Source organism: Fukomys damarensis, unplaced genomic scaffold (assembly GCF_012274545.1).
Source record: "Fukomys damarensis isolate Sample0158 unplaced genomic scaffold, DMR_v1.0_HiC HiC_scaffold_22, whole genome shotgun sequence".
Classification (NCBI taxonomy): Eukaryota; Metazoa; Chordata; class Mammalia; order Rodentia; family Bathyergidae; genus Fukomys; species Fukomys damarensis.
The window spans coordinates 17363127-17384949 of record NW_022900934.1 but is presented as its reverse complement, the minus strand read 5'-3'; the positions used below and the strand labels follow the sequence as shown (position 1 = coordinate 17384949).

The window sequence follows — 21823 nt, the reverse complement described above, 5'->3', positions numbered from 1 at the left end:
TTTTTTTTTTTTTTTTTTTTTTTGTACCAGGGATCTAACTCAGGCCCCTGTGCTTTTGAGGCAGGCTGTGGAAGCACTGAGCCCTAATCTCTTAATATTACCTCACTCAACTTCCACCATTTTAGGCTAACCCCACCCTGCTCCTATAAAAGCTCCCTGTTCTACCTTGTTGCTCTTCTCTCCTTTGTTCAGTGACAGCCCAGTAGATCCTCCCCATAATAAAAACTTGGTTCTGGTCTGGTCCTGGTTTTCGGTTCTTTTCACCTAACATTTTCCACATGTTATCAGTGGTGTAGGGGTGGGGCACATCAAGGCATCCCTGACACCACCCTACAGCATCCTGCTTTCCTGCCCACACTGGCTCCTGTGTGGTCTGGAGAGGCCTGAACTGTGGGTGAGGATGAAGAGGCTGAGTCACTGACAGTACTGGCTCCTTGCTTGAAGAAATCTGCACAGAGCTTGGAACCCAGGAGGCTCAAAGCTGCTTAGCTGCCACCGACAGGGGCAGCTGCAGCTTGCGCTAGGGATTAAGGATTTAGTCTGAAGAGTAGAGGTAAGAGAGAACACACACTCTTTAGGATGCCCTGTGGCAAAGTGATTGTTCCTTTAGACTTTCTCAGGCAGCAGTTATGACAGAGGACATGGTCATGCTAAACTGATGGTAATTCTTCCTGTGGGATTCAGAGCAGGCCTCGGGCAAACATGGGATAAGGGAAACCTTCCCCAGAGCAGTCTTGGGCAGAGTACAAGGCCAGCCAGGGACATCTGTGGGTATATAATCCCAAGACACATGGAGCGCAGGTCACAAAAGACTGGTTGTGAGGCCAAGGGCACGCCAAGACAGTACCAGCAGCAGATGCTAGAACTATTCAAATGCAGAAGGCAGAAAACAAAGCTGAACAGGAAGGGTCAAAGCCACAGGGTAGAGATCAGTCTGGGCCAAATGTAGAATATAGCAAACAGGACTTCAGGGGAGAGGCAGAGTGGGCTAATGAGATGCTCTGGGAAGTCAGTGCTCAGCTGTGGTCATCTTGAGGTCTGTCTATTACAGAGGCACAGCATTTGAGGCTCCACTGCTGATCACAACCTTGTGCTCTGGTTCACTGTGTTTACAAGTGTATTAGCTTCCTAGGGGCTGAGGTTGCAAATTACTACAATATGGATAGCTTCAAACAACAGAGATTTATCTTCACTGTTCTGGAGGCTCAGTGTCCAAGATCAAGGTGGGGTCATGCTCCCTCTGAGGTAGTGGGTAGAATCTTTCCTTGCCTCTTCCTAGCTTCAAGGTGGTTGGTAATTCTGGTGTTCCTTGCTTTGAAGATATATTATTCCAGTCGCTGCCTCTATAATCATATGGCAGTCTCCTTGTATGTGTCTGTCTTCACATGTTTTCCTCCTCTTTAAGGAAAACAGTCATATTGGATTAGGATCTACCTTTCTGATTTTGTCTTAAGTAATCATACTTGCAAAGACTCTTTCTAAATAAAGTCATATTCCAGGTTCTGGGGTTATGACTTGAACATATCTTTTGGGGGACACAATTAAAACATAATTCCAAGTTAAGCTGATTATGATGATCCAAGTAGCCTGGGAATGGGTTACAAACAGGAGAGAAATCTTAGCATTTCACTAAGTAAAATGCATAAACTAAGAGGGTCAAGGCCCATTGGACAGCGTATGGGAAGAAGAATAAGACTCCTGCTTGGTTGTGGATTCAACAGAACATAAACCTTCTCGAAAGAACAGTATGTCCTGGCTTTCTGTCTGGATTGCATAGCAGATGCACCAAGGGCTGGGTCTCCCCAGGGTTCTTACTCAAAAACACAACTCAATTGTTTCTAAATAATTCCAGACAAATTGATCCCTCAGGGGATGACTGTTTTACCTGACCCAAAGGGGCAGGAAAGGGGACAAGAGGTGGAGATTTATCCAGCTGTGGCAGTGTAATACAGATCCTGTCTCTGCAATATGTAGCTTGCAGCAAGCATTAGAGTGCCTGGAAATGAGGGAAGGTGTGCCGAAAGGAGAGAGAAATCTATAGCAAGGATTAGTAGAAATGGAGTAGGATCAGAGAGAGGATCTGGTAAACATGCAGCATGGAATTCAGATTAGGACATCTAACCCAAAGGAGGGTAATAAAACCAGCAGCGAGCTCGGGGTTGATTGTTGAGATTCTAGCCAAATCCACCATAAATGTGTTTTCTTTTTTCTAGCCTTTGTCCCCTGGTTTCTGAAAACAGAAACAGCGAATGATTGTGTTCTCTATTAAAAGCTGATCTATCTCCCTCCCCGCAGTAAGGGTGAAAAACACTCTGCTATTCACAGGAGATAACGAGCACAGAAGTGGAAGTCTGAAGTGGTAGCCACAGCTCTGGCTGATCACCCGGCTCACTGTCAGTCTCTCCTCATGATTCTTTCACACAGCCCGACCTTTTCTGTGCCAGCGTTGTGTGAAGGCAGGTCAGGCCCTGGGGTTAGCAGGCCCAGGCCCAACAGACTTTGGAAGTAACCCATTCAGTGCTTCTGGAGAGCCATTGTCTAGGAAGCTTGGCATGTGGAGCCCCATGGAGTTTAAATACTGGCTGGAAATACTGCTTAGTGATTCCCAATCAGTTAATAAAACAGAACAAGGTGAGCAAGATGAGGTGCTCAAACTATCACAGAGTAGAGGCAGAAAGTAGATAAGGGTGAATTTATCATGCCCAGCACATGCTCTGTAAATGTTAACCGTCTGCCCACTTAAAAGACTATCCATTATGAGGCCAAGAGAGTTGACTGCATAGGAAAAGAGCTATGACTGAGAGTGACTGAGCACAGGGAAAGAGCTGATAGGATCCAAACTGCTCCAAGACAACGTGTTTATGCTGTGAATATGCGCCAAGTCAAGAGGGACCCTCAGTCCGGGGTGGGAGGCAGGGACTCCGTACTGTTTGGTTCTGCCAGTTGGCCATCTCCTCTAGGTGCAGAGGGTCACGGAAGGTGTTGTAGAGATCTAAGATAGTAAGGCAGGCCGTGGATGGAGAGCCTCTCGGCAAAGAGAGCCATATGGGTGTGAGATAACGGTATCACTGAAGTGATTGGTAGGGCTGGGGCACAGTATGCACAGGAGGAAATAAAGTTGGAGAGATGGAGAAGTGACAGGGACTAGGTCATGATTCGATTCAGGTTAGGGATCCCAAAGTCTAAAAGTGAACATAAATCAGGATTTCTGGAGACTCACTGGCTTCGGTGGGGAAACATGTTGGTAGCAGACTAATGGTAAGATAGGGAAGCCAGTTAGGAAGCTGTGACTTTAATCCAAGCAAGACTGTACATGTCTCACATTGAATAGCAGTGGAGGTGAAGAAGGGGTGTATCTAAGAGAGATCTGAGGCAGACAGGGTCAGATATGATGGAAATTAGATATTAAAGATGAGGGGAGAGGAAGAAGGGACGTACAAGGCTGGATTCCTGAATTTAATGGCAGTTTGGATGGAAGACTGCAGGCTAATTACTCCTTGGTTTAAAGAATGTCTCAGGAGAAAGAATGGTGCCATGAGAGCCTCATTTGTAGATGCTTCTGATTAGATGCTTGTTTTGCAAGAAGTATAACATTCACCTGCTACAGGTGGACATCCCACAGGGGAAGTGACAGCTCTCTTCCACATTAAGTCTAATGATTCAGAGTGAGATTGGTAAGAGACAATGGCAGACAGAAAGCTGTATCTACAGCCTTGTGTCTGACAAGCTCTGAATATCTTTTGTTGACAAAGATAGTATTCTGGTGCACCTGATGATAGTACTAGAGACACCTTGGCCTTGCTCTGCAGAGCCCCATGAGCAGCCCAACAGGTGTGCTGTGGAAGGTCCTCTTCGGTGGCCAGCTGGACTGCTGGACATCACCTGCTTCCTGACCTCCAGCAGTGGCTTCTGCCCCTAATCTACAGGTACAGCCCTGGCATGTGTTGTGAGATCAACTCAGGACTTAGATAAGGGGGACTGGAGACACTCAGGTTAAAGGCTGAGGGTTCTCAGCATCATGTCATCTCAGCTCTTGCCTTGGGCGATTAGAGGATCTGGGGTTATCCTGCCTGCCTGTGTACTCTCTCCCCACCAAGCATAGCCCCACATTGAGGGTGCTCATGTTGGAATTTTATCTGGTCCTCCTGTCTCCAGTCCCTATTTTCATACCATCCGTTAACTCATACCAGAGGCACAAGTCCCTGAGGGGGTGGCAGGAATCCTAGTGTGTCTAAGCCTGCAGGGCCCAGGCAAGGACAGTAGGGAGGCTGCTCTGCTATTTCTTCATCTCCTCTTCACCTTCACAGTCCTCTCCCAGAGACTCAAACTCTTTCTACTTGGGTCCAGGATTTGCAAGCTGACCCTGGAAAAGTTACTTTAGGGGAATTTGCAAAGCACTCCTGGGTAGGGTATTATGGCTTAAATGAAGTCACTGCAGCAAGGCCCCAATTCAAAGAATGGACAAAGGACTGATTAATATAAGATTAATAGGGAAAAAAGGAATTATAAAGGGAGCTGTCCCCAGCACTTCAAACCTGGAGCTGGCCTAAGATGACTCATTTCTTCTGTTGATCCTCACTATGAATGAGTCTGCCCAGGATGCATCTTAATTATTATTTCATAGATGAGGAAGCTGAGGCTCAGAAAACCTGAGTGATTTGCTCAAGGTCCCCCAATTTTATGGAATAGGGGGTTTGTCCCAAAGCCCTTCTTGTGCAGAGTGACAATGATCATTGGGTATGGCCAAGGCAGTGAGTCACATCTGCCCCTGGAGGTGACCTTTAGTGCAACAACTCTGGGCTCCAAACTGCAGACTGTCCATCTCATACTGGGTCTAGAGGAGAGGCCTGGCTGAGCTATAGGAAGACTGAGAAGAGGCATTACTCACTCCTATACAGGAGGGCCTGGGGCAGACCAAGTCTTGTCAGGGGAAATACCAAAGAATTAGTCACTTGGCTACTGCAGTCTCAAGTCAACCCAGTCCAGAAAATTGCCAATCCTGGCTAGAGAGGCTTCTGCTGCCTATTTATCTCAATGTAAGCATCCCTGGCCTCTACCCAGCAGATGTCTGTTACCCCAACCATTGACATTCTCAAGACACTGACACATGTCCAGGAAGGAGGAGCAGAATGACTTGTGGAGCGTTGACTCTGTGCATATGCTGTTCTGCTCACCAAGTGGGGACCAAGAGGACTGGCAGTCAGTCGCTAAGCCAACGGTGATTTCTGAGCACTTGAAATGTGGCTAGAGTGATAGAGGAATTGAATTTTAAAGCTCACTTTATTTCAACTAACTTACACTTAAAAACTGCAGCAGTGACAATGATGTTTACTTGTTGCACACAGTTTTCATCGTTTTACGGCTGTATTTCATTTTAACCATTGAAAGCTTAGAATTTGAATAGAGATGAGCTCTCAATGTGAACAACATGCCAGATTTCAGACTGAGTGCAGAAAAGAATGTAAGATATCATTCATTAATAGTTACTTTAGTACACGCCTGCAGAACATAATGACTACATTTATTGTGGGGAGATGAAACATGTACAGAACACATCTTAATTCTTGCTTTTTATCACCTTCCCATCCCCCCTCCCACTCGCCAGTTTTTTAAAATATTAGCTACCTCTTAAAAGGATGCTATTTTGTGAATACTAAGTTAAATAAATTATATTATTAAATTGATGTTTTCTATTTTACTTTCCAAATGTCACTCCAAAAATTAAAAATTATATCTATGCATCGAATTCTATTTCTATGGAACAGCGCTTCTCTGGAGGTTCTTAAGAGAGGATGATCTCATACCCCAGGGAACATTTGAGTATGTCTGGGGATATATTTGCTAGTCACACTGAAGTTGTTACATTCTCGGCATCTCCTGGGAATAAACTAGGGATGCTGCTAAACATCCTACAGGGCACAGAATAGCCCTAAAAAATTTCTAACGCTGCATATTGAGAGTGATATTAAGATACTAAGGTGTCTAAGGTTAGACCCTTTGCTCTGGATTCTAGAACATAAAGTCCTTGAAGGAAAGTATACCTAGTGGGAGTTAGCGGGGAAGGAAGTAAGAGCTATAATCACACCTAGTTTTTATGGTTCAATATGGTTGTGGGTATCACCATTCCCATTTCTTCAGATGAAGACAACAGGGTCCAGAGAAGAGAAATAACTTACTAACGATCACCAGACAGGAAATGGCAGAGCTGAGAGCCAAACTCAGCCTCAGCTCATCCCCAAAGCCAGCTGTCCCTGAGACCTCCTGTGGCTGTGCAGGTACCCAGGCTGAAGCTTCTATGAATAGAGTGGTTCTTGCTTACATTCTAATATCCCCACCACTCGGAGCCAGGCAGTTATTATTTACATCAGCCGTTACTGCTACCAGGGTACAGACATTAATAAAAACACCCTTTGAAAGAGACAGGCTGCTCAAAGAGAAAGACTCACAGGCACCTCAGCCATCAAATGAAGGCTGAGAAAAGGGTGGAAATAAATGGGACGCAACGGAATAAACCTGTCAGAGCAGCAACATTCAGACACCTTGGAAGGTACGAGATAAAAACAAATGTGCCTGATATGGGATCGACTCTGCTTAAAGAAAACATTATCTGATGGCTCCCATGAAAGAAACTCAGAGCAAAAAGGCCAGCAGAAATGGAGCTGTACATACACACTCCAGAGAAGCATGGTTTCTCCGTGAAACAGGTGTGGGCATAGTGTCAAGAATCACTCCTCTCTCATTGTCTCTCTGCATGTTCCCATGTTCCATCTGTGACTCACCTCCTTTGGGGCAGGGTGAGGTTGCCACTGCACAGGTTCTCTAGGGTTACGGAATGTAATCTTTCTTTAATATGACCTTATAAGGTAAGTGTGATGATTAGTTTTCCAGGTGAAATAAGGCTATCTGACTTCTGAGGATCTAAGAGGTGGAGCATTTGAGGAGTTGGCAGAGACATACTGATTCACAACAGTACAAGGCAGAGACAGAACTGGGCCATAGTGAGTGGGATGGAAGCTCTACTCAAATCTTCTTTACCAGCCCGGTGCACCTATTCTTTAGCTGTGGTGGGTGCTGGCTGCAAATTGCTCACAATACCTCCTGCCCTGGAGAAGTTTCATCAGGCTAAGGGAATCACTTCCTCAGGGGATCATGCACTTCCTAGCAACCCAGAGCCAATGGCTGACGGACACCACGATATAAATGCTGTTCCCCTTTCCTGAAGGAAAAGAATAATTTAATCCAGAGATCCCTGTGGGCTCAGACTGATGCAGGTCTCCATATCATTCCCTAGCTTCCCTTGACCCACCGCATGCTCCTCCCTTTCGTTCTTCTGAGACCATCTCTCAGTGAACAGGATGCACAATAATCCCCATCACATGCTCAGTGTTCAGGGGACCCATTCTGAGATGTTTGCTAGTTATGATGTGTCTGCAATTAGGGCAGGAGGTAGCAAGAGTGCACAGGGAGGATAGCAAGTGGCTGGACTCATGTCATCACTACCGGGTCTCCTTTCTTTCCCACTTTGATAAACTGACCAGTTGCAGACTGGTAGGGAGGAAGGCATTGTCTGGGAAAGGACTGTGAGAGTGGTGACAGTTAAACGCTTGAAATCTCCAAGAAACTTCCCACTGAGCACAATGGGTCCCTGAAGGAGATCCGTGGGTTAGTGGATTGCCTTTCACCTCTAGGGCCATATAATATGCTTCAAATATTTAGTCTAGACTGGGCCTTCTCAAAGCAGCTCCTTTGATATTTATCATCTTGTTTAGCATGAACACACCTTTAAAAGACTCTGCATACGTAAAAATCTACAGTGCAAATAGTGTCTTCTAAGAGGTAGGTATTATTGCTCCTACTCAACAGGTAGGAAAAGTGGGGCTGACCACATTTAAAGGATGTGTCAGGACCAAGAGTATACCTGAGATTGTGGCCAGATTTCCTAAGTACAGACTTGTTAGGTCAATTCTTTTCCAACCTCAGATCACAGCTCAGTTATCACTTCCCTTCTGAAGGTGTGGATCCCTCAGATCCAGGTATGTTTATTTTTCACACCATGACCTGTGCTTTGTAGCATTACTCATAATTGCAAATTTCTTTGTATAACTTTTTGACCAATGACTGCTTCTCCTTCTACAAGGTCCTATGAGCATGCAGTATATGCTTGTCCTTATTATTATATTCCTCAGTATATAGAACACTGCCTAACACATATTAGGTATTTAGTAAACATTAGTAAAGCTAAATGAATAGATGAGTGAGTGGATGGACAGATAGAGGAATGCATGGGTGGATGGGTGGATGGATGGTGGGTGGATGAGAGGGTGGAATGCAGGTACTTCCAGTTCCTCTCTGGTGCAGCCACTGTGTATGGGCCACTCTTCATCCCCTCCCACCTGCCCAGGGCTCTGATGATCACCTGTGGTGAGGAGGCAGAGTGGAGTCCCCGGGGTCACCTGGGCGCTGCCCATTGGTGCTGACCACAAGGAAGCCAATCCCCAGGCAGCATGCAGGAGAGAAGGAGAGAAAGAAACACGTGAAAACGTGAGGTACGGTGAACAAAACTGCAAATTTTGTGGCTCTGAAGAGCTCACACTAAACAGCAAAAGAATACCATGATTTAACAAAATAGGGGCCTGAAATAGATTTTTAAAAATGAAACAAGACTAAAATCCACCATTTATCAAGCACCCACGACATGCCAGGTATTCTGCCAAGTTCCTCACACACAGTGTTTCTACGACTTAGGACGACTCATGAAGGTCAGTAGTATTATAAATGAATGTGTCATTTTTCCAGCCAAATTTCATTTCCTCCAGTCCTCCCTTTGTAAATGATGCCACGACCCATGTAGCAAGCTTCTTAGTCTAGAAATCTAGGAGTCCCCTTTACTCATTATTTTACATATCTCCTATTTATAGTCAACCACCAGGTCTTATTAATTTTACACAAGAAAATCTTAAGGTTCCTCTTTCTCCCCAGTATCATTCTCTCTTAGTTTAATCCACCCTTGTATTTTTACTTGAGTCATTTAGGCAGCTTCAATTCTTTTCTCCTTACCTCCAGGCTTGCTTTCCTTCTACCTGTTCTCTCCCATTGGTTGAAACATATTAGTGCCCTGATTGTCCTTAGGGTAACTTAAAAACCCTTAACACAGCTCATAGACCCTCAGAAATGAGTCTCCTGCCCGCCCTTCCAGCCTTGTCTCTCTCCACCTGCACTACCATATTCTCTGTTCTTCCCAACTACAATAAACAACTTTCCTGGCCAACAGTTCCCTCTCTTCTTGTCTAGACTAAAACCTTGCATAGAACATACTTCTTCCTTCTTCCTCACCTGGCTGCAAGTACTCATCCTTCAGGTATCAGTTTGGAACTCTTCCATCTAGAGAAACTTTAGTGTCTCTTTCTCTGTCTTCGTGTAACACCCCATTAATCCCTTATCACAGCAGTAACCTCCACTCTAAGTGGAACCTTTGCCTTAATTTTGTAGTCTCCTTGAAGGTGGACAGTGTGCCTCCTTTACTAGTGTACTCCTGTGGCCTTCTATTGTATCTGGCACATAGTAGGTATTCAGTGAATATCTGTTGTATAAGTGAAAGAATGCATAAAGAAGTGGTGAATCCAAGAATATAATTTGCTCAAGATCACAAAATTAGTACCTGGCAGAGGCTATATTCAGACCCTGGTTTGCTTGGCTTTAATGTTCCAGCCATTCCAATCCTACCACCTGCCTCTGAAGAAAGTGAGGCAGTAGCCTGGAAAGTGTCTTATGCTTGATCAGAGGCTACATGCTTTTCTAGTCATTCATCAACGAAACTGCAAAAGGTCCTTATGCAAAATAGAGAGAGAGGTGGGACACTGCAGACTAAGTGGTAAATAGGAAATTCATCATTTCAGAAATAATGCAAGTGGCAAGCTTGATCAACAACCACGAGATATTATAAAATACAGCCACCCTTAAACAGTAATCATAATACTTCTCCCTTGAAGATATGTGTAACTTTGTCCTTTTGAAGACATTTTAAGTAAGGGATCAGCAAACTATAGCTTATGGGTGAAATCCAGTCCCTACCACCTATTTCCTGTGTGACACAGCATGTTTTTAACATTTTTAAATATTTGTAAAAAAATATGAGTAATATTATGTGACAAACGAAAAATGGTATAAAATTTGAATTTTAGTGTCTATAAATAAAATCTTATTGCAACACAATTATATTTATATGTATTATCTATGATTGCTTTTGTGCTTTAATGATAAACTTGATAGGTGGGACAAACACCATTAGGTCTGCAAAGCTGAAAATATTTACTATCTAGTCTTTTGCAGAAAAGTGCTAACCCCTGTCATAAGTGGTCATTTATATTAGCCCCGTTCGATTTTTTTGAGGCTGGCAAGACAAGATTCTCAATTTCACATGTCAGAAAAAGAAACGACTCGAGAGAAGAAATGACTCCCGTATCATGACCTGGCCTCTTTTCGCAGCCTCCTAATTGTTCTCATTCTGCACCCTCGCTTCTGCCTTCGTCTTCTCTCAGCCATTGTCTAAGCTGCAACTACAATGATTTTTAGTACTTCCAGGGCTCCCCCTGTCTCGAAATGATGGCCACAAAAATACTATGGGCTTTGCGGAGTCCTGGGTGACCTGGCTACTCATGCCACTTCTGCTTCTCCTCTGACTGTCCCAGCCTCCTCTGGTTACGCTTGCATGCTCGCGGTCCAGCCTTTGCTTTGTCCCATTCAAATCTGGCCCCAGACTTTTCTTGCCTCCAGTCATTTGCATGTCCACTGCTTTGACTTGGAAGACCATCCTACCTTGCTCTCCAGCCTTATTCAACAGGATACTTATCAAGTTTTTTTCCAAAACATGGCTTAGTGTCCACACACCATGAGAAAACATATATGTTGATTTACATTTCCCTTCTCCATGCTCTGCTGGCATCCTGCACTTACCTTCATCATAGCCCTGTTGACACCATATTAGTATACATTAGTTGGTTCTTTCACCAGCTACTACATTTTGAGTGCTTATTATACACCAGATCTTGCACTAACCACTTTAAATCCATGAGCTCATCAAGTTCTTGCATTAGCCTTATGATATAAATGGTGTTATCGTCGTGGGTTTATAAATAGTGCAAATGAGACAAGGAGCAGCTAAGTGACTTTTGCTGTCTGAAATCTAAGAGTGTCCAAATCCAAAGATGAAATTCTTAACTTCTGGGGAACGAGGAGCACATGTCAATATTAGTTGCACTCAATAAATATTTGCTAAAATCTAACTGAATGTGTGAAAATCTGGGTCCATACTTTTTTGTTTTACTTACTAGCTGTATCACTTGAAAAAAACATATATTTCTAATTTTCAGTTTATCTATGAAGTGGGGTAATGCTAAGTATCTCATGAAGTGATTTAAGAATTAGAAAGAAAACAACGAAAAGGATTAGTTTCATCGGCAGGTCTAGAAAGAGTGTCTCCCTTCCTCACCCTCTAAGGTGACAATCCATGATCTGCTTAGCTTCAATGTTCAGCTTGCAGGTATAAGAACAGCCGGACAGCCGGACAGGTGTAAGGGCAGGAAGAGATTTTCCTAGAGGGTGGAGAGGCAGAAGAGAAGTAATGCATCGTGGCTGGGCCTCAACAGCACACAAGAGGAAGCCAAAACAGGAAAAGGTGTTCTATATGCTAGGGATGACTACAGCTAACCAACATCATTTCCACTTCTTAGCGGTATAGAACATAGGTAGTTATCTTGCAGGGAGGCTGTATCATGTGACAGCTCCTCATTAAAGCCATGGAAATGAAGTGGCATGATTCATTTCCAAGTGAGATGTTTGAGATCAAAATTATTACCTGCACAGTTTCTTTTTCTCTACTGTGGTTACATATATTATAGATGACATGGCAACAAATAAACCTGCGTGGTATTAAGCTACTGAGATTTGGGTATTGATTAGTTATGGCAACAAAGCCTGCCTTTTCTTGACTAATCCAGATGGAGGAGATGGAAGTGGTCTCTTGGTTTCTCCTATATCACCCAGTTCCCCACCATATAACTTTTTTACTGGAAGATTCATGACCCTATCTCTTTGCAGTTCCCAGGCGCTGTTTTGTGTATTTATGCCTATATGTCAGCAATGAATTAAATAATTGAAACCATGAAAAAAAGGATGCAAGAAAATGAAGTTTCTCAGACTTCCTTTGTGATTTTTTCTCTTCTAAAGCAGTGAATATCAAGGGCAGAGAGATATTGCTGAGCTACAGACAGCCCCGGAGCAGACAGCCCTGAAGACAAACTTATTTCTTGGTTTATTAGCTTCTTTGGTGTGTAAGGGAAAAAAGCTAGGGGCTCTTTGAGTGATCTCATCTTGGGCTCCAGATTCCATATCTTAACTTGGGCACCACTGAAAAGAAGCCAAAGACTGTCATACCCTAAAATTTGTATTATCAGTTGTTATTGGATTAGGGCTGTGGGAAGAGGCTAACCATGAAGAAACAAAATCTTAACAGTAGTCCATGGATTCTCACCCAGTCTATGGTATTAACTAGAGTCAAGTCATACCATGAATCAGATCTGAGTTACAGTTCTTAGGAACCTTGAGCTCTTTATTTATCTCTTCTTTACTCGTATGGCTTCATTTCTTCAGTAGAATAATAATGATGACCACCATTTATTTATTACATGTTATGTGGCAGACTTCACTTCTATTATATCATTCTAAGTTCATGTCCACAAATGCATCTCTGAGACTGGTACACAGTAGGTGATTATTTTTTGAAAACCTCTTTTTCTCCCATTTGAACATTACATTGAGATCTTACCAATGTGGCTCAAAATATCTTCATTTTGTACCCTATTTCTAGCTTATTTTCCTAATTTCCTAATTTTTCAAATTTTCCTCTTCCCTAACTCCCTACTGTAAGTGGGTTCATTTTCCTTTTGTAAGATATGTCTTCTTCAGAACCACAGCCTTGATCCAAAGTCAACACAGATGTGTCAGGTCTGAAGTAGATAATTCTTATTTCTCATTGACAGGGATGGATTGGGACTCCTCAGGAATGTTCTGGGAGGCTAAGAGCTGGTGTTTGCTTCTCCTGGACTCTATCGGACCAGCTTTGGTTTTCCTGAGTGGGGTGTGGAGGAGAAAAGGATAGGAGAAGGACAAAGAGACTACAGAAATGTGCCAGAAAGCAAGAAAAATATGTATTTGAAGTTCACCTTTATGTTAATTTGTGGTGTCCTTACCATATAGTATAGTCTTCTTCCACCTTCTCACACACACAAAAAAAGCCATATTGTTTCATTAATGCTTTAGGACCCAGAAGATGTAGTAAGAGCAAAAATGACCTAGGTTCAAGGAGATCTTGTTATAATTGTGCAATCTCAGTGCACTCAACCCGAGAAATTAATCTCCTTGTACTTTGTTGAGGAAGAATAGAAGTGTCCTGCTCCAACTCTCCAAACACATACTCTGAGCTTTCCCTTCGGAAAGTATGACAGACTTAGAAGACTGAAAAACTTCCAAGAATTTCCACTACACTATCTCACTACAGTTTTTTTCTCCTCTCACAACTCATCATTCTTATGGACTCCACCCTAGCTGCTGTAGCTGGATTTGGATATGCCATGGTCCGGGCCTTCTTCTAAACTTCCTGGGCAGATGTGCAGGAGAGGACAGTGCCGTAGTCAAAGGCTAGCAAATGGAGGAGCAAATTCCTATATACAGAGTTAAAAAGTTTATTATTGTTGTTCAGGGTCTCATCAGAGCAAAATCTACAGATAAAAAGTCAAGAACTGACAGCTGAGACCAGCATCATTCCTGTAACTTTCCAGTTTCTGCACTTGGAATCTAACCCGAGTCATTTGCCAGATGACTTATGTGTAGAAATGTATGAGAAATCAGACACTGACTTTTGTTATAGTTTAAACCTAGAATATCCTCTCAAAGCCTCATTTGTTCAGAGGAGGGATTTTTGAAAGGTTAGTGGGTCACAGGGCCCTATACTCATCGGCGGATTTATTCACTGACTGGAAGGGAACAGGTGTATTTTTTGTCTCCAGCTAGTCCCTTCTCTCAGCTTCCTGGCAGCCATGGACAGAGCATCTTTTCCTCCACCATGATCCTTTGCCATCCTGTTTCTGCCTTGAAGTCAGCCGACTATGGACTAAAAGTGTGAGCCTAAACAAACCTGTCCTTTAATTGTGGGTGTTGGATATTTCATCCCAGCAATGAGAAAGTGACTAAGACAGCTTTCTTCAGAAAACTGAGAGAGAGAGAGAGAGAGAGAGAGAGAGAGAGGACCTATGCTTAGTAGGTCAGGATCTCATCAAAGACTCAGAAGGACAGGATGGAAAGAAACTCATTGCTTATTGTCTATTATGTTTTTGAATATTGAGTGGAAAAGATGAATGATCATGGGTTTAAAAATGACACGATGAGCTCAGAGATGTTAAGTTACTTGTCTCAGATCAACAATGAAGTTTTGGAGGTACAATCGAATCCAGGAGTCTCTGATTTTTTAGCATCACGTGGAGCCTTGCAAAAAAGCTTTATAGGACTGAACCTTCCATATAGAATTGGATCATTATGGGATGAGTATTTCCTAATGGTAGCAGATGATTCCTACATCTCATTTGGCACCTCATTCCACCTGTGGCCTGTTATTCAGTGGACAAGGGAGCCATGGACACATAATTCTCTTCTAATCCCCGGTTTTAGCATCAGTACAATGAAGGCATCTTCCTGAAGAATGGTTATTTATTGTCCCTGCCTATCCTGTGAGAGTAAAGATTCTTCATAGAGATGAGAGGGAAAAATCCTGGATGAAATGCTTCACCTCAGGTTTAGCCGTTATAAAGAGTGCATGTTTACGAAAGTCCATCACCCAAGCCTACTGCTTGTTGCCACTGGGCAATGGTTTCAGTCCATCGCTACCAATGGACATAATGTAACTACAGGGGACAGCGGGCCCCTTATCTTATGCTTCATTATTCTGAAGTTTAGCTTTCAGCACCTACTCCAAGGGGGGTGTTTTAATGGGATCGTTACAGAGTGTTTACTAGATTAAAACTGTGGCTGTCTTGTGCAAAGCAACTCTGCAAATGGCTTTATGGGTTCTCGGATTTATTTTGTCTGAATGACTCGGCTCAGTTTGCAAATCAAATCAAAGCTGATTTCTCTAACTGCCACTCCTGCGCACCCAGCAGGAATCTGCGGAGCCAGCTGTGTTCCCCTGAAGGCTGGCGCCAGAGATGGGAGCGCTGCTGCCTCCTGGCAGCCAGACTGGTTCCAACCAATGGCAGGAGGCAAACAGGCAGCTACCTGCTCGACCCTGTGTAAGGTTGGGGGAACAGATCAGAGAAAGGAGATTTCATTTTCTGAAAGGAGAAAAGACACACAGGATTCTGTGGCCTCAAGGATTGATGGGCAGAAGTAATAAGCAAATTTGGACTCATAATATTGAGGCTCTTTCCAACTGAAGAATTCAAAAGTGTAAGGAACTGCCTGGCGGAGCAGTGAGATTCCTGTCACAACAGAGACAGAGACCCAGCCAGAGACTGGCTGGCCCTTTCGTTAGTGAGGGTCTTAGGTCACACAGATGACTTTCTATCACACTTTTACTCCTACCTTCCAAGAGAATGGTCCTGCCATACAGCTGGCACTGAAAAACATGCGGCTAGAGAAGGATAATGTCCTATGGCCATCCATCCATCTATCCATCCACTGATCTAATGAAGCAACCATCTACCCATCTATCCCTGTATCTATCCATGCACCCATCTGTCCATGTGTTCATTCAAACATTTTATTGAGCACCAATGCATGCCAACACCTGGAGGTATCACAGTGTTTAAAATAGGCACAGTGCTTGTACTTACGTGAGAGTCTAGCAGGGAGATAAATACTAAGCACACAGACAAAGAAATACATGTTTACAAGTCGAGAGGAAGAAAAAGTACAAGGTATATATTGAGAATGAAAAATGTTCTGGATACATATTAGATTGGAGATCAGGATAGTTCTTCACAAAAAGTGAAGTTTAAGGCATATCCTGATGTTTGTCTGTTAAGTAGACATACATGATGGCTAGAACATTTTAGGATGAGCAAAGGCCCTGAGGTTGGAAGAAACTCAACATAGCTTATGCATTTTGAGGAGACCAGTGTTTTGGAATGTAATGAATAAGAGGGTGAAGCCTCTGTCACACTGGAGGGTGAGCAGGGCTCACAGAATGCTGGTGGGGACAGGGTTGTGGGTTATGGGTAAGATAAAGCAGCAGTGTGAACAGAAAGAAGGGTGTGAGGAAGGCAGCAGTAGAAACAGTGAGTGAGGGATCTTACAGAAGACTCGCCATCAGTTTCTCAAGGAGAAGCTGACTGGAATGGGCCCAGAATTGAGCAAACAGGTTAGAAACAATTTCCTGTTTGCTGTTGTATTCTAGCCAGGACATGAACTGTGATCCTTGGACTTCTCCTTCAGCAGCTGTAGCCTGGGCACTTCCATCGGACAGGAGGATGTTCCTCCCCAAGAAGGGTTGTTTTATCTCCCCTGATTTCTAACTATCTCACCTCAAGTTTTCATATGCCCCATTTTCCCAAGAATTGTTCCTTAGCATGTTCATTTTACATTTCCAAATTGCTATGTAGACTGAGACCATCCCTCATCTTCCAAAAGTAGGACAAACACTTTTTAATGGTTCTAAGTGTCCCTCCTTTACTTGCCCTTCCTCACAGTTCCTGTTTTAACTACAAAAACAAAACCTAATTTTTAAACTGAACTTTTTTGTTCCTTGGTTTTTTTACTGTCTTCCCTTCAAAGTCTGAATAATAATTTTGCTTGTAGACCAAAATTTAATTCTTGTTTACCCACTGGATACAATTTTCTCTCTACACCTCTGAGCATATATATTTCCAGGGCTCAATCAGGCCAAAAACAGGGGTTTGAAAGGCCCTTTTAGCTCTTGGACTTGATGTGATTCCATTAGCATTTGGCGACTCTCAACCCAAGGGTGTAAACACCAGGAGCCTTGCAGTATTTAGAGACAGCAGGTAAGGCTGTTGGCTCCATAGCCAGCTCCCCTTTTCAGGCTCTGCACCACGGGCCTGTGGTCAGGGCTCACACCTGCACCTGTGACTTTCTTCTTACACTTTCCTAAGGCTCAGGGCTGCCACTTCCACTGTAACCACCTGAGAGACTGAGACGGAGATCAGAGCAAAGGAGGGCCAAAGGGTGACTGACAAGGAAAGGAGGTACAAACCCTGGTCTTCTCACCTCAAGCCAGGAAGACTTCAGAGATCTTTATCCTCAGATCCAGCCTTTGTTTGACTTTAACTGAGATGAAGTTCTTGCACAGCTCCTCCCATTCCCTGTTCTACCTCCCTCTCTCTCTCTCTCCCTCTCTCTCTCTCTCTCTCTCTCTCTCTCTCTCTCTCTCTCTCTCTCTCTCTCTCATTTCTTGTGAGACTTCTTCCTCTATACATCACTTGTCCCCCAAATCCTCGCCTCAGGCTCTGCTTCTAGGGAACCTACCCTTAAGACAAGTCTCCATTCATCTTTATCTGTTCGTTGATAAAGTTCACTTTCCTACCATAGATGAACCCCAATTGTGAGTCCTCTAATTAATCTCTAAATTTAGTAACAGCCAACCACTGGCTTAGGACCAAGGTAAAGAGGAATGTGAATCTGGGGCATTGACCGCTACCTTTCATTAGTGAAAAGGACTGCATTTGCGTTTTCTGAAATGGGCCCATCCTAATGCCAGAATCGACCCTATGGTCGGACAATATCAAACTGCTGTACCATGGCACCATATCTAGGCTTTAAATTTTAGGTTCTGTCCTAACTCTGTAAATAAACTGTTTCCTGGTATTATGTGAATCCACTCAATCTATCAAATTCAGGGCCTGGTTCTTCAGGTGGGGCCTGGGCTAGGGCTGTGCATTTGAGGTTCTTTATCTGCTGGCTTCTCCTGTCTCACTGTTGCGTGCACTGTGTTAGTTGAAAAGGGACAGTGATGTGAAGCGGAGGCACAGAGTCTCCTGCACTGCACTGATGGTGCAGGAGGAGCAGGTGATGGTCTGGGAACACATACTGATCATCATTGCTTGGGGCCCTGGCAACTCACTCTCCACACAGTGCATTTTGCTTCTCTTTGTAGGCAATGATCACAAGTAAGACTCTCCGCCTCTGTGTTCACTCTAGACTGGGACCTCCTTGAAGACAGGAACTGTACCTACTGGGTTCATTGTGAAATCCCCAGCTCCTGGCAAGGGGTCCTGCCCATAGATAGATGCTCAATAAACGTGTTGATTTCATGAAATAAACAATAGTCATAGACAGTAACCATTCTCCCCCAAATACTTTGCTGTTAACAAAACACTCTAACTTATGTCATTTGATTCCCACATCAAACAAAGCAGTAGAGGCCTTAGAATACTGAGAGGGGCTCGTATCAACTGAGTTCACTAGATCCAACTGTGAATAATGCAGTTTTGGGGGAGCTAGTTGTTACATTATTATAACTTGAAATTAGACATGGTTTGGGTCTTTACAACCCCGAGCTGAACAAATCAGAGTTCTTGTTCAACAGAGAGCAGACGTATCAACAGATCTATAGCAGAAGTTGTGTTCAAAGATATTTTGTGCATAGGTAGATAAAGAGGATTGTAAATTTGGTATGAGTTAGTTTCAGGAAGATGGAGAGAGGCTTTTCTGGTCTCTGAGCCTCATTGCTCAGTGAGATATTGACTCCATATGCACTTTCTTATTACAGAAAGTATTTTTTTTTTCAGGGCCAGCTCTGTGCCAGAGATGTCCTGCCAGCGGATATGTGGCTGAGCAATTAGTGGTAGGTTGAGATGAAGCATCTCTTCCTGGGAGCTCTTCTCAGCGGCTGCTTCAGGAGGCTTCATCCTTTGCTGTCCAGAACTGACTAGGTGAGGACCTCGCACCTCAACACTGTGTGAGGGCTAAGGCTAGTCCCCCTGACACACATCAAGCATCTGCTGTGTGATGACAGCTCCTGGTTTTTACCTACTGCCCATGGACCCTTCCATGGGTCTTGTAGCTCCCTACCTAAGACAGCTTCACAGAGATCCCCTCAGGAACAGTGTCAAATCTCAACCCCAACCTACTCTAGGGTCCTCCTGGGCAAGCCTAGTTTTTAGACACCCTTAACATCTGCCAAGATCATGGTGTGACAAGGGAATAATCGGGCTACACTGAAAAACACATGGACATTGCCTATATCTACACAGGTCCAGCTATGTGCTGAATTTTGTTTAACATCCACTGCCAAAATTATTATATTGAAGTCCTAACTCAGTACCTTAGAATATCGCTAATTTAGTAATAGGTCTTTACAGATGTCATTAGTAAGGGTAAAGTTACACTGGAGTAGTGTGGACATCTATTCCAAGATGGTCAGCACCCTTATAAAAACATTTGGACATGGATACACAAGGATAATACCATGTGAAGATAATGAAGAGAACTGGGTGGTAATTATACAAACCAAGGAACAACAAAGATAACCAGCAAACCACTAGCAACTAAGACAAATGCATGGAACAGAGCCTTCCCTGCAGTCCTCAGAAGGAACCAAACTGCAAACACCTTGATTTCAGACTCTTAACCTTCACAACAGTGAAACAATATATTTTTGTTAAATCTCACAGTTTGTAGGACTTTGCTGGAGCATCCACAGAAAGGTAATACTGGGCAGCACTGATTGGGGTCTGGGTGACATTACAAAACAGTAAGGGTAGAATCACACACCAGAGCCCCAGGTGTGCATATCAGATAGGCACTGGGTATGGGGTCAAACAGAATGACCCTGAATGAGTACATGGGGATGTTCCATGTGGCAACTCTAGTTTTATGGGACCAACGCAGTGACCACAGATGCTGGCAATACTTGGCAGCAGCAAGTTGCATCGTCACCAGAAAACTGGTCTTGAGTCTGACATATGCTCATTCTCAGGGGCTGGATGACAAGGAAGGTGCCACCATGATAGAGAAGTGAAAGAGCACGCAGAGGTACTGATGACCTACTCTGGGACCTTATATGACCTCTCAGCCTGTGAGATTCCCGCTATCAGATTTTCCTCTATTAAGAGAAATGCTATTTTCAGCGAGTCGACCATGAAGAGATTTGACTGAGGCTCTCAGAAAAGGATGAGAGGGATCAAATATTGATCTTTGGCCTCATATCCTTCATTCAAACTCCTTGTGGGCAACACATGGCTCTAGATAGCAATTGTCTTGAATTCACCCTGGATGTTGTAAGCATAAGGACTGGCACAGAATAGATACTGATCAAACACCCTTTGTCCTATTTTTGTACACCTCGGGCATGATTATCTAATATGATGTTGATGGGGGATGACCCCCTAAGGGACAGTAGAGTGGAATTCTGCATTTTCTAGCTCTCTGCCCTGAACTGGATAACCAGGATGTGAACTCTTGGAGTTCCCACTGCTATATGCCAGAGATAACTTCACAGAACTCTGCCTGGATTTGACCAGCTGGACATTCATTATTCATTTTTTCCATCTCTCTCTCTCTCTCTCTCTCTCTCTTTCTTTTCCTTTCACACATCCATACTTCACCTGTATACACACTTATTTAAAGGAAGACTGGAACCTAATGATCCATCTAGAGGAGAAACTCTTATGCTAAGAAGACGCAGGGAGCTTTTCTGCTATAATTCTCAACATGACACTGCCTTTCTCCAGCAGATCAGCAATGCAACTCTGGAGAAGCCACGTGATGAGCCTATATGCCTCTAAGGACTGTGGACCTGAAATTGGCAGGAAAATATAATTTCAGATGTTCTCCCTTGGTTCTCACATGTACCTATTGTATATCATGTCACCTGTTGCAGTCCTCAGGTCAGAAAATAGGGCCCAGAAAATTACCCGTTAGGAGAGTCAAAGTCCTAGAGGGTGATTTCAGAACACGTGTCTGGTGGAAAGCAGAGCAATTGTATGGATCACTTCCTTTCCTAGAGGCCAGAAACTGTGGGGGAGCTGTGCAGTAGCATCTTGGGGGAGTTTTCATGTGTTTACTTCCCTCTCCAGCTGTCTGCTGAAATGGGACACTGCAGAAACCAGCGATCCTGACTGCTGTCTAGTGCCCCAGCGCTACCCAGTTGATGGGGTTCTTCCTTCTACATTATCTGTTTTCCTCTGTGGAAAAGTCTGCCACGGCCTGTGATTTGTGTCACTTTTGCCTGTGGGCCATCAATTCTCTTTGTCTCAATGAAGAGCATTTTATCTCTTTCCATCCACTAGCCAGAGTTCTGGACCGGAAACGAGTTAGGGACATGCCAACCTCTATGACACATGGGAATCCAGAGTGACTTCTTATGACATTGAGCCCCAGTGTTTCTGTCTTCTCCTTCCTCCTGTGTCTTCTCTTTGGTTTCTACATATGATGCTGATTTCCTTTAAAGTCATGTGTTAGATGTCTCGGTGCATGTTTTTTCAAATAGCTATAGATGATTCTCTTTGTCTCTGTTTGTCTCTGTCTCTCCTTCTCTGTATTTCCCCACCCACCTGTGTATGAGTGTGCCTGTGTATATACACTCACACACATACGCATACCTACTTCAATCATTGCTGTGCTACATTTTATTTATGATTATATGTCCATCTGTATTCATAATTTCTATATGTTTGTAATGATGAAACCATATATGTTGTGAATAAATATAGGGAAGATGACTTGATTTGGGTACATGTATATAGGGGGCAGTTGCTATTAAAAATATCAATTCTGTAACAAAAAGACAAACCTGATTTCTAACCAGTCAACCTTG

General features: G+C 43.6%; 1 protein-coding gene across 8 annotated transcripts in view; it reads right to left on the bottom strand.

The window, feature by feature from the left end:
- Nucleotides 1-21823, bottom strand: part of Ptprt (protein tyrosine phosphatase receptor type T) — an 810280-nt gene that overhangs the window by 192387 nt on the left and 596070 nt on the right. For 4 of the 8 annotated variants that reach the window (XM_033767165.1, XM_010631417.3, XM_033767166.1 and 1 more), the window contains exon 14: nt 8417-8473. The exons of the other annotated variants lie outside the window; for them this stretch is intronic. In XM_033767165.1, coding sequence (XP_033623056.1) covers nt 8417-8473 — 57 coding nt within the window. The remainder of the gene's footprint in view (nt 1-8416; nt 8474-21823) is intronic. 8 annotated transcript variants of the gene reach the window in all.